At 28.4% G+C, this 14,379-nt stretch overlaps 1 protein-coding gene across 2 annotated transcripts in view; it reads left to right on the forward strand.

Annotated features, from left to right (window-relative positions):
• Positions 1-508: 508 nt before the first annotated feature.
• LOC142220487 (uncharacterized) overlaps positions 509-14,379 on the forward strand; it is a 31,585-nt gene continuing 17,714 nt past the window's right edge. The window contains exons 1-3 of one of the 2 annotated variants that reach the window (XM_075289664.1): positions 518-1,324; positions 4,725-5,091; positions 5,155-5,571. In XM_075289664.1, coding sequence (XP_075145779.1) covers positions 599-1,324; positions 4,725-5,091; positions 5,155-5,342 — 1,281 coding nt within the window. In that variant the 5' untranslated portion in view covers positions 518-598 and the 3' untranslated portion in view covers positions 5,343-5,571. Of the gene's footprint in view, positions 1,325-4,724; positions 5,092-5,154; positions 5,572-14,379 lie in introns of those variants that run through there. The other variant, XM_075289663.1, reaches the window with a different exon arrangement.

Below are 14,379 nucleotides of genomic sequence, written 5' to 3' on the forward strand. Positions count from 1 at the left end.
AAAATTTTATTTCGATAGAAAATTTCGTCAAAATTTTATTCCTTTAGACAATTTTATCAAAATTTTATCTCTATAAGAAATATTGTCTAAATTTTATTCAAAGAGAAAATTTTGTCAAAATTATATTTCTATAGAAAATTTCGTCAAAATTTTATTTCTATAGAAAATTTTGTTAAAATTGTATTTCTATAGATAATTTTGTAAAGTTGGATTTTAAAGAAACTTTTGTCAACATTTTATTTTAAAGAAAATTTTGTCAAAATTTTATTCCTATTGGAAATGTTGTCAAAATTTTGTTTCGATAGCAAACTTGTTTCAAATATCCACACAGAATCTCGAGTCTGTCGCATAGTGTACGCTATGTAGTATCATCATCTTTGTTTGAATAGAAAACTACAAAGACATGAGCAAACCCACGTCAGAATCAGATACAATTACAGACAAAGAAAACATTTTAGAATATTACGATTAACCATTTTACTTCCGTTTTTTATGCACTACAACTATTGTCTTAATAGGCCGATAAAATAGTATCATTGCGACTATCTAAGTGAATGGTTCAGTTTTCATAAAAAAAGGACGTCAGTATTTTTAAAGGATGGTCAACAACTTGGATATCACCTCGAAAAGTGGAAATGATTCCAACAACAGTAGTATTCCAGCCAAGGAAAAACCAGAATGGCTAACACAAGATCTGTTTCGTGAATTTCTGGAAAAGGATTTCCCCAACTTTAAGAAAATTAAAAATTTCATTGTCAAACCAGCTGTGGCAACGGGAGAAAATTATATGACTGTTCTTCTGCGAGTCAATCTATCAGTGGAAATGCCCGATTCCAGTATGAAAACTACATCGTATATGCTTAAAATTCTACCTTCAGTAGAGAAATTCAAAATGATGGTTAAACAATGGCAAGTCTTTGCCAAAGAACTAAGAACCTATACTAAATTAATACCAAAATTTGAAGAATACTATGGCAGGGCAGGAGTGAAGGTAAAATTTGCACCATGCATTTTGGAACCTTTAAGGACGAAAATTGATGATGACCTACTTATCCTGGAGGATTTACGTTTAAAAGGCTTTAAGAATTTTAATAGACATTTGGGTCTAGATTTGCTTCACACCAAAGCTGTTCTCAAGAAGTTGGCCCAATTTCATGCTGCCTCAGCCTATTATGTGGATATGGAAGGTCCTTTTCCATCGTTGTATGATCAATGTTTTTCCTCGGCAAAAGATGTTTTTGGTGGTCATCGTCAAAGAATTGCCAGTAATTTTAGACAAAATCTTCATTTATATGGTGATGTTATGCATTTGGAAGAGAAGTTGGTAAGTAGGGGCATATTATACAGATTAACCCTAATATAAATTAATGAAGGCCCTACGAAATTTATTTGTTACGGTTTTATTGGGTGATTTAGTTAGTTCACACTTGATATTTTGATAAGATTAGAGAAACTATTTGATGTAGATGGAAACATCTAATGAGATTGTAAATTATGAAACAAACGTAATTAAATTTAATTTAATTAAATGGTAGTCGCTGCACAATGGGATGGTTTTTTTATTTTTTTATCACAACCAAATTTTTTAATTTTATTCCTAAAGAAAATTTTGTCAAAATTTTATTCCCACAGAAAATTTTGTCAAAATTTTATTCCCCTAGAAAATTTTGTCAAAATTTTGTTCCTATAGAAAATTTTGTCAAAAATTTATTTCTATACAAAATTTTGTCAAAATTTTATTTTGTCAAAATTTTATTTCTATAAAAAATTTTTCAAAATAGAAAATTTTGTCAAAATTTCATTTCTATAGAAACTTTTGTCAAATTTTTATATCCATAAAAAGTTTTGTCAAAATTTTATTTCTCTTAAAAATTTTTATAGAAAATTTTGTCAAAATTTTATATCTATAAAAATTTTTGTTTCTTTCTATAAAAAAATTTGCCAAAATTTTATTTTTATAGAAAACTTTGACAACATTTTATTTCTATAGAAAATTTTGTCAAAATTTTATTTTCATAGAAAATGTTGTCAAAATTTTGTTTCTATAGAAAATATTGTCAAAATTTAATTTTTATAGAAATTTTTGCCAACATTTTATTTCCACAAAAAATTTGTCAAAATTTCATTTTTATATAAAATATTTCTATATAAAATTTTTTCAAAATTTTATTCCCATAGAAAATTTTGTCATAATTTTATTCCTATCGAAAATTTTGTTAAAATTTTATTTCTATAGAAAATTTTGTCAAAATTTTATATCTATAAAAATTTTTGTGAAAATTTTATTTCTATAAGAAATTCTGTCAAAATTTTATTTCTATAAAAAAATCTTGTCAAAATTTTGTTTCTATATAAAATTTTTTCAAAATTTTATTTCTATAGAAAATATTGTCAAAATTTTATTTCTATAAAAAATTTTGCCAACATTTTATTTCTACAAAAATGTTGTCAAAATTTCATTTTTATAGAAAATTTTGTCAAAATTTTATTTCTGTAAAATATTTTGTTAAAATTTTATTCCCATAGAAAATTTTGTCATAATTTTATTCCTATCGAAAATTTTGTCAAAATTTTATTACTATAGAAAATTTTGTCAAAATTTTATATCTATAAAAATTTTTGTGAAAATTTTATTTCTGTAAGAAATTCTGTCAAAATTTTATTTCTATAAAAAAATTTGGTCAAAATTTAATTTTTATAGAAAACATTGACAACATTTTATTTCTATAGAAAATTTTGTCAAAATTTTATTTCTATAGAAAATTTTGGATTTTTTTTCAAGATTTAATTCCTTTAGAAAATTTTCTCAAAATGTTATTCCTAAAGAACATTTTGTGAAAATTTCATTCCTATTGAACATTTTGTCAAAATTTTATTTCTATAGATTTCTATTCGTATTCGTTTTTTTTTTCAAAATTTTATTTCTATAGAAAATTTTGTCAACATTTAATGAATTTTTTTTTCAAGATTTAATTCCTATAGAAAATTTTCTCAAAATGTTATTCCTAAAGAACATTTTGTGAAAATTTTATTCCTATTGAACATTTTGTCAAAATTTTATTTCTATAGATTTCTATTCGTATTCGTTTTTTTTTTCAAAATTTTATTTGATAGAAAATTTTGTCAAAATTTTATTTCTATAGAAAATTTTGTCAACATTTAATGGATTTTTTTTTCAAGATTTAATTCCTATAGAAAATTTTCTCAAAATGTTATTCCTAAAGAACATTTTGTGAAAATTTTATTCCTATTGAACATTTTGTCAAAATTTTATTTCTATAGATTTCTATTCGTATTCGTGTTGACTACCTTTGCCACGAATTATGGCCTACAAAGCCATCACACGCTGCACGAAAGTAGCTCAGCGGTATTTTGCCCCTGGTAATGGGCCAAAATACCGCGAAGCACCGTCGTGAAATAATCGACACTTCGATATTTTGAGAGCCAATCTTACTCTCCAAAATGCCTCAGGGGCAAAAGTCTAACGAATTGACATCTGGAGATTTAGGGCTATTACCAGGAACCTTTCTTTTCTATATATTTTTTGGTTGACGCGTGCTAAGTGTTGTCCTGTTGGAATGTCCATGGTTTGCGGCTGAAATATTTACCTACCTATGGCTTCAATGATGTCTTTAAGACATCTTTCCGATAATATTTGGTATATATTTTGACCCCAGAACGATGAATATGAGCGGGGAGTGACCATCGGCCTTAGGGAGTTCAAATCATTACTATCAGCGGCCTTTGATTTTTGGTGTTCAATCGAAGGTGTACATTTTCAGCTGACATCGTTGGCTAGTAAATCCAATCATTTTATTTGTCCATGAACTGCTCAATTTGGAATGGATCCTCATCAGAGAAAAATAAATTCAGTAACAGACCATATTCGTGCAAGCGAAGCAACTCCTTGATTCTTCCCAGACTAACTTTTTTTGTTCATCTGTGAGTTCTTTTAGTTTTTACCTTCAGTGGCTTTAGTCCAAGTTCATTTTTCAATATGTGTGACATCCTTTCTTTCGATATGTTCAGCTCACAAGAAAGTTTTCTACCACCGCTTGTAAGCATGGAAATGAACTGACACTGGACTCTTCCAGACGAGCGGATTAGAAATTATGAGAAACCTGAAGTTGATTGCAATACACATCAGCCATACTGTAAGTTTTCCATGATACCACCTCACCATGCATGCAATCCCAGTGGCGACCAAACGCAAAAAAAGTTTCTCAGAATTTTAGTATGAATTGCCATTGGGATCCGGCTATAAAAAGGAGATCGCTTTTCATTGAGCTAAACGTCGGCCAGAACTCACTGATAAGATAGAAGTGTCCCGGATAAATATCATCCGGATCATATAAGAACAACTCTTGTGTTTTCCAAGCTAGAATTTGAACAGATTGTGCTCTTAATGCAAAATTACATATTTTGGTTGACAGGGATAATATAATTGATTTTGAGTTGAGTATTGATCTTCCCAATTGCATTACCTGGTGCTCTTAACGCAATATTTCATCTTCTTCCTTTATAACAGAATATAAACGAAATAGTTTTTGCTTTTGGGATGAGTATAGCTTTTCGTGATAGTTTTAAGAAACCATAGAAAAGGTATTGTCAACATTATCCATAGCCTAAATTAAGGAGCAAAGACCAAGGCAATTATTTGAATAATTAATTTGACTTAATTTAGTTGCATTATTAAATTTAGAAAATAAATTCTTTTCTTACAGAGAATCTATGGAGAAAATCAAATAGATCCATTCCATTTGAAATCTGAAAAGAATCCCTATGAGTTTAATGTCTTAAATCATGGAGATTTATGGGTCAATAATATAATGTTTCAATATCACGAAGATGGTTCCTTGAAAGAAACTTATTTTATAGATTTTCAAATGGGACGCTATGGATCACCAGCTCAAGATTTATTATATTTCTTAATATCATCAACAAATTTGGATATTAAAATACAACAATTTGATAATTTCATAGCATATTATCATAGGGAATTAATTGATCATCTACAATTGCTTAAATACCAAGGTCAGTTGCCAAAGCTAAAAGATTTACACATGGCTTTATATAAATATGATTATTGGGGTAAGTAGAAAATCACAATATTTTATTTATAAAAAAAATATTTTAAAATTTTATATTTTATAGCCTATACCACAATTAGTTTACTCGTGCCTATTGTGCTCTGTGAGTCTCGAGATGATGCCAATGTTGATTCTTTGGTGAATGAGAATAGTGATGATTTCCGTCAGGCCATGTATAGCAATCCTGAATATGCAAAATGTATGGGTACTGTGATTCCATGGTTGGATGGTCGGGGAGCTTTCGATTTGTGATTTTTTTTATTGCCATATAGCATTTAAAAGTAACATTGTTTTTTAACTAACATAATGTTTTTGTTTTATCTTATTATGTTTTTTTTTTTTGTTTTATCTATATATTTTATTAACAATATGTAATATATATTAACTATAAAATATCATCAATGTAATCACGGTTGCCACAGTTGGTATAATTCTACCAAAAATAAAATTTTTACCAAATTTTTTGACCACAGAATAGAAATATTTTTTTGCAACAATTGTGTGTGGAAATAAAATGTTTACTAAATTTTCTATAGAAATAAAATTTTGTCAAAATTTTCTATAGAAATACAATTTTGACCAAAATTTTCTAAAAAAAAAATCTATATAAATAAAATTTTGACCAAATTTTCTATAGAAATAAAATTTTGACCAAATTTTCTATAGAAATAAAATTTTGACCAAATTTTCTATAGAAATAAAATTTTGACCAAATTTTCTATAGAAATAAAATTTTGACCAAATTTTCTATAGAAATAAAATTTTTACACAATTTTTTATAGAAATAAAATTTTGAAAAAATTGTCTTTAGAAATAAAATTTTGACAAAATTTTCTAAAAAAAAATCTATATAAATAAAATTTTGACCAAATTTTCTATAGAAATAAAATTTTGACCAAATTTTCTATAGAAATAAAATTTTGACCAAATTTTCTATAGAAATAAAATTTTGACCAAATTTTCTATAGAAATAAAATTTTGACCAAATTTTCTATAGAAATAAAATTTTTACACAATTTTTTATAGAAATAAAATTTTGACAAAATTGTCTTTAGAAATAAAATTTTGACAAAATTTTCTAAAAAAAAATCTATATAAATAAAATTTTTACCAAATTTTCTAGATAAATAAAATTTTGACCAAATTTTCTATAGAAATAAAATTTTGAACAAATTTTTTAGAGAAATAAAATTTTGGCGAAATTTTCTATAGAAATAAAATTTTCACCAAATATCCTATAGAAATATTATTTTGACAAAATTGTCTATTTAAATAAACTTTTGAAATCATTTTCTGTAGAAATAAAATTTTGACAAAATTTTCTATAAAATAAAATTCTTACAAAATTTTTCTACAGAAATAAAATTTTGACAAAAATTTTCTACAGAAAAAAAATTTACAAAATTTGCTATAGAAATAAAACTTTGAAAACATTTTCTAAAAAAAATCTATATAAATAAAGTTTTGTCCAAATTTTCTATAGAAATAAAATTTTGACCAAATTTTCTATAGCAATCAAATGTTGACCAAATTTTCAATAGAAATAAAATTTTTCTATAGAAATAAACTTTTGACAAAATTTTCTATAGAAATAAAATGCTGTCAAAATTTTCTATAGGAATAAAATTTTGACAAAATTTTCTATAGAAATAAAATTTTTACCAAATTTTCTATAGAAATTAAATTTTGACAAAATTTTCTATAGAAATGTAATTTTAACAAATTTTCTATAGGAATAAAATTTTGACAAAATTTTCTATAGAAATAAAATTTTGAACAAAATTTCTATAGAAATTAAATTTTGACAAAATTTCTAAAGAAATAAAGTTTTGTGAAAATTTTCCATGGAAGTAAACATTTTCAAAATTTTCCATAGAAATAAAATTTTGACCAAATCTTTTATCAAAATTTTGGCCAAATTTTCTCTAGAATCAAAGTGCTGACAAAATTTTCTATAGTAGTAAAATTTTCACAAAATTTTCTATAGAAATAAAATTTTGAACAAATATTCTATATAAATACAATTTTGGCAAAATTTTGGCAAAATTTTCTATAGAAATAAAATTTTGTCAAAATTTTCTATAGAAATAAAATTTTGACCAAATTTTCTATAGAAACAAAATTTTGACCAAATTTTCTCTAGAGTCAAAATGTTGACAAAATTTTCTATAGTAGTAAAATTTTCACAAAATTTTCTATAGAAATAAAATTTTGACCAAATTTTTTATAAGAATAATATTTTGACCACATTTTCTATAGAAATAAAATTTTGGCAAAATTTTCTATAGAAATAAAATTTTGGCAAACTTTTCTTTAGAAATAAAACTTTGACAATTTTTTTTTATAAATATTTTGTAAAATAAGTTTTTTTTTTTGGTTGGTAGTTTTTTGGTAACATTTTCTGTACATCTTTGTAGAATGACAACCGTGTTCGTAAGACGAATGTGGAGGCCAGTTTATATAGGGTTATACTTAAAAGTGAACCCATATGGTCTATTTGCCGAAGTATCTACATCAATAAAAACGGACGGGCATCCCTAGATCAACTAATAGTTTTACCACGGCACAAAATATAACGTCCCACACATTAGAATTGGTATTTGCGAAAAATATATAGAAATAAAATTTTGATAAAATTTTCAATAGAAATAAAATTTTTCTATAAAATAAACTTTTGACAAAATTTTCTATAGAAAAAAATGTTGACAAAATTTTCTATAGAAATTAAATTTTGACAAAATTTTGTATAGAAATAAAATTTTGACCAAATTTTCTATAGAAATAAAATTTTGAACAAATTTTCTATAGAAATAAAATTTTGTCAAAATTTTCCATGGAAATAAAAATTTTCCATAGAAATAAAATTTTGACCAAATTTTCTATAGAAATAAAATTTTGTCAAAATTTTCCATGGAAGTATAAATTTTCAAAATTTTCCATAGAAATAAAATTTTGACCAAATTTTTTATCGAAATAAAATTTTGACCAAAAATCAAAATGTTGACAAAATTTTCTATAGTGCTAAAATTTTCACAAAATTTTCTATAGAAATAAAATTGTGAAGAAATGTTCTATAAGAATAAAATTTTGAGCAAATGTTTTATCGGAATAAAATTTTGACCAAGTTTTCTCTAGAATCAAAATGTTGACAAAATTTTCTATAGTAGTAAAATTTTCACAAAATTTTCTATAGAAATAAAATTTTTACCAAATTTTTTATAAGAATAACATTTTGACCAAATTTTCGATAGAAATAAAATTTTGGCAAAATGTTCTATAGAAATAAAATTTTTGGAAAAAATTTCTTTAGAAATAAAATTTAGATAAAATTTTTTTATAAATATTTTGCAAAATAAGTTTTTTTGTTTGGTAGTTTTTTGGTAACATTTTCTGTAAATTGACTACCGTGTGCGTAAGTCAAATCTGAGTGCCAGTTTATATAGGGCTATACTTAAAAGTGAACCCATATGGTCTATTTGCCGAAGTATCTACATCAATAAAAACGGACGGGCATCCCTAGATCAACTAATAATTTTACCACGACGCAAAATATACAGTGCCACACATAAGAATTGGTACAGCACCCCAACCCAAATAGTAGTCGTGGTATTTGCGAAAAACATTTGCCTACCAGAACCACCTCCTGAGTCGGTTTAGCCTTTGGTGTCTGACCATGTATTTGTAATTCGCAGTATTCTGGTCACTATTATTAAACGATTTTGATGAAATTTGGTGGCCGATTTGGTGGCCGATGAATGTGAAGGAAATTGTGTTGGGAAGCTCTGGTTTAGACTGTCAAACAAATACGAATGCCCAACAAGTGCTAAATGTACCAAAAACTAATTTCAAACTAACTGTACCAATACTTTTGTTCTTCAAAAAATGTGAGTTTTTTATTTTATTATAATTTAAATATTTAAATTATTATATTAAAATATTTTTTGATTTAAAATAGCTTCATATCACTTTTAAGATGTGGTTATTATCAAAATTGTTTGGTGTACCAATACTTATGTTAGTTACTGTATATATTTTAAGGGGTCTGATACTAATATTTCGATGTGTTACAAACGGAATGAAAAAAAATTTGTATAGCGGTGTAGGGTATAACAAAATGAAGGAGAATTGTGTGGCTAGGCAAACGGATACTACTAAATATCCTGTAAAGTTCATTGAAATTTAAAAATGTTATTATTAGAGCACTACGTAATTTTTGTCAAAACACTTAAATATTTTTTTTTCTCAGGTCTGTTTTTAATTTTTTTAATTATTGTCTGCTTTGCCGAAAATATGCATCGTTTCCCAGCAATATTCAGTTTTTGTTTTTATAAATTATAGACTAGCGATAATAAAAGCTTCGTATGTAACACGCAATGTATTAGGATTCTTTCTTTTCCCTTATGGGGTCATGGTGTTATATATGTGTACATACATTAGAATATAAAACAAATTAATTCAGGCTTTACTCAATTTACATTATAAAGGTTGGAAAATCAAAGTTTTGAAAAAGTATTTTTTTATAAATTTGTATATTTATTCAACAAAAACATTTTTGAAGTTTTTATAGAGTTAAAAAAAAAAAACTTCAAAAATTGAAAAAATTATCTGAAAAGAAAATTTTATTTTTTATTAAACTTCCAAAATTGAGAAATATGTATGTACAGACTGAATATTTTACTTTTAGTTGCCACAATTATTATTTCGAGGCCTACTCGATTTAAACCAGGTAATATGTGGGTGCCCCCACAGTATTCCCCCTCCAAACAAGTTGAAAGTGGTTAACCTATTTGGACTGATTCACAATTATTTCGGATATATGCTGGTTTGACTCGATCGATTGAAATTATTTTTTCTTTGCCGTTTATACTGACTGTAAGGTGTTTTGGAGTTTTGCTCAAAATTAAGAATGGACCTTTGTATGGAGGCTGTAGCGCATTTCTCACCCCATCTTGACGAATAAAGACATGTTTACATGCACTGAAAAAAATATTGTTGTGAGGTCAAAGATTTCATGTCTTTAAAATACGAATGCAAATTTAGCTTAGCATAGAAGACGCATTTCTCTAGTATAAAGTTTTTTTCCTTGACCAAAGGTCGATAAACTTTTCAATGAAGTCGTATTGTCCTTATAATTAAATGATTTGATTTAAAAATGGATATCATAACATTAAAGAAAAAATGTTTGTGCTAAGGTCAACTTGACTTTAATAATTTAGAAAAAAACAAGTAAGGAAAGTGTAAAGTCGGGCGGGGCCGACAATATTATACCCTGCACCACTTTGTAGATCTAAATTTTCGATACCATATCACATCCATCAAATGTGTTGGGGGGTTTGTCCCAAATACATACATTTAAATATCACGCGATCTGGACAGAATTTGATAGACTTCTACAAAATCTATAGACTCAAAATTTAAGTCGGCTAATGCACAAGGGTGGAACACAATGTTAGTAAAAATATGGGAAACATTTAAATCTGAAGCAATTTTAAGGAAACTTCGCAAAAATTTATTTATGATTTATCGCTCAATATATATGTAATAGAAGATTAAGAAAATTAGAGTCACTTTTACAGCTCTTCGACTAAGCAGTGGCGATTTTACAAGGGAAATGTTGGTATTTTGACCATTTTTGTCGAAATCAGAAAAACATATATATGGGAGCTATATCTAAATCTGAACCGATTTCAACCAAATTTGGTACGCATAGCTACAATGCTAATTCTACTCCCTGTGCAAAATTTCGACTAAATCGGAATTAAAAATTGGCCTCTGTGGTCATATGAGTGTAAATCGGGCGAAAGCTATATATGGGAGATATATCTAAATCTGAACCGATTTCAACCAAATTTGGTACGCATAGCTACAATGCTAATTCTACTCCCTGTGCAAAATTTCAACTAAATCGGAGTTAAAAAATGGTCTCTGTGGTCATATGAGTGTAAATCGGGCGAAAGCTATATATGGGAGATATATCTAAATCTGAACCGATTTCAACCAAATTTGGCACGCATAGCTGCAATGCTAATTCTACTCCCTGTGCAAAATTTCAACTAAATCGGAGCAAAAAATTGGCCTCTGTGGTCATATGAGTGTAAATCGGGCGAAAGCTATATATGGGAGATATATCTAAATCTGAACCGATTTCAACCAAATTTGGCACGCATAGCTGCAATGCTAATTCTACTCCCTGTGCAAAATTTCAACTAAATCGGAGCAAAAAATTGGCCTCTGTGGTCATATGAGTGTAAATCGGGCGAAAGCTATATATGGGAGCTATATCTAAATCTGAACCGATTTCAACCAAATGTGACACGCATAGCTACAATGCTAATTCTACTCCCTGTGCAAAATTTCAACAAAATCGGAGCAAAAAATTGGCCTCTGTGGTCATATGAGTGTAAATCGGGCGAACGATATATATGGGAGCTATATCTAAATCTGAACCGATTTCAATAAAATTTGGGACGCTAGACTACACTACTAATTGAACTCCTAGTGCAAAATTTCGACCGAATTGGGGTAATACTCAGGCTTCTAGGGCCGTATAAGTGCATATCGGGCGAAAGATATATGGGAGCTATATCTAAATCTGAACCGATTTCTTCCAAAATCAATAGGGTTCTATTTTGACCTAAAACACTTACTTGTGCCAAATTCGAAGACGATTGGGCTTAAATTACTACCTAATCCCTTGGTTGCAAAAATGTGTTCACGGACAGACGGACAGACGGACATGGCTATATCGACTCAGGAACCCACCCTAAGCATTTTTGTCAAAGACACCATGTGTCTATCTCGTCTCCTTCTGGGTGTTGCAAACATATGCACTAACTTATAATACTCTGTTCCACAGTGTGGCGCAGGGTATAAAAAACTTTAAATTCAATGAAATTGTCTTTAAATTTGTTGTCTTTTTGCATCTTGACTACAAAGCAAAAAATCGTTCAAATATAGGACATGTTTTTCAACACTTTATTTTAAAGACGTTTTTACTTGAAACACAGCATAATTTCTACTAGAAGTCGAGTCTCAATTTGGAAAATAAAGTCGTCGTTAACTTGTTTTTAAAGGACTTTGATAGCATATGAAGAAAAACAGCTGAAAAACGAAAAATTAAAATTTGCTTCCTAGAAGCAAGTACACAAAACCCGATTTTAAAAGAGAATTGTGTCTTAAAAGTATCCTTACTTGTATTCTCCGCTTCTTTTGCTCGGAATCAATACCAAATTTTTTAAAGTAAAGACAAAATCTTTGGAACCGGGTATGCTTTTTTTCAGTGTGAGTTTAGATCTTTGTGGATGAAAATTGTATTAGAAGTTAATGTCTTTGGTTTGCAGTTCTTGCATATCTGTTTTTAATTGTAATATGAATTCATTCGATGGCCTTGTGCCCAACGTTGGTACCAATAAATCTCCTGGGATTCTCACAGTTTCTCCATAAATAAGATCTGAGTCGTCTTCACTTCTTAAACTAGTTCGTAATCCAAGTAAAATCGTCGGTAACATATTCATCCAATTGCTTGTATTGTGACACATAATTGCGGATTTTAAGATTCTGTGGAATCGTTCTACCATTCCATTAGCGCAGGGGTGATACGGGGTGTTACGAATTCTTTCACAACCTAGTAAATTCATTAGAATGCTAACCATTGCACCACGGGAGCCACCGTGCTGGTTATATTTCTGAGGGTTTCAAAGCTTTTCTAAGTGGTTTCACTGCAATGTGGAACGCCGTTCGGACTCGGCTATAAAAAGGAGGTCCCTTGTCATTGAGCTTAATATGGAATCGGGCAGCACTCAGTGATACGAGAGAAGTTCACCAATGTGGTATCACAATGGACTGAATAAAGGGTCAGAGGGTCAAAATTTGGTCAATATAAACTTGACGTATTTCTTTCATGCATTTAAAAAACCTGAACACCCCTCATTTTGAAGGTGTATTTATTCAACAAAAACATTTTTGAAGTTTTTATAGAGTTAAAAAAAAAAAAACTTCAAAAATTGAAAAAATTATCTGAAAAGAAAATTTTATTTTTTATTAAACTTCCAAAATTGAGAAATATGTATGTACAGACTGAATATTTTACTTTTAGTTGCCACAATTATTATTTCGAGGCCTACTCGATTTAAACCAGGTAATATGTGGGTGCCCCCACAGTATTCCCCCTCCAAACAAGTTGAAAGTGGTTAACCTATTTGGACTGATTCACAATTATTTCGGATATATGCTGGTTTGACTCGATCGATTGAAATTATTTTTTCTTTGCCGTTTATACTGACTGTAAGGTGTTTTGGAGTTTTGCTCAAAATTAAGAATGGACCTTTGTATGGAGGCTGTAGCGCATTTCTCACCCCATCTTGACGAATAAAGACATGTTTACATGCACTGAAAAAAATATTGTTGTGAGGTCAAAGATTTCATGTCTTTAAAATACGAATGCAAATTTAGCTTAGCATAGAAGACGCATTTCTCTAGTATAAAGTTTTTTTCCTTGACCAAAGGTCGATAAACTTTTCAATGAAGTCGTATTGTCCTTATAATTAAATGATTTGATTTAAAAATGGATATCATAACATTAAAGAAAAAATGTTTGTGCTAAGGTCAACTTGACTTTAATAATTTAGAAAAAAACAAGTAAGGAAAGTGTAAAGTCGGGCGGGGCCGACAATATTATACCCTGCACCACTTTGTAGATCTAAATTTTCGATACCATATCACATCCATCAAATGTGTTGGGGGGTTTGTCCCAAATACATACATTTAAATATCACGCGATCTGGACAGAATTTGATAGACTTCTACAAAATCTATAGACTCAAAATTTAAGTCGGCTAATGCACAAGGGTGGAACACAATGTTAGTAAAAATATGGGAAACATTTAAATCTGAAGCAATTTTAAGGAAACTTCGCAAAAATTTATTTATGATTTATCGCTCAATATATATGTAATAGAAGATTAAGAAAATTAGAGTCACTTTTACAGCTCTTCGACTAAGCAGTGGCGATTTTACAAGGGAAATGTTGGTATTTTGACCATTTTTGTCGAAATCAGAAAAACATATATATGGGAGCTATATCTAAATCTGAACCGATTTCAACCAAATTTGGTACGCATAGCTACAATGCTAATTCTACTCCCTGTGCAAAATTTCGACTAAATCGGAATTAAAAATTGGCCTCTGTGGTCATATGAGTGTAAATCGGGCGAAAGCTATATATGGGAGATATATCTAAATCTGAACCGATTTCAACCAAATTTGGTACGCATAGCTACAATGCTAATTC

Source organism: Haematobia irritans, chromosome 1 (assembly GCF_050003625.1).
Source record: "Haematobia irritans isolate KBUSLIRL chromosome 1, ASM5000362v1, whole genome shotgun sequence".
Classification (NCBI taxonomy): domain Eukaryota; kingdom Metazoa; phylum Arthropoda; class Insecta; order Diptera; family Muscidae; genus Haematobia; species Haematobia irritans.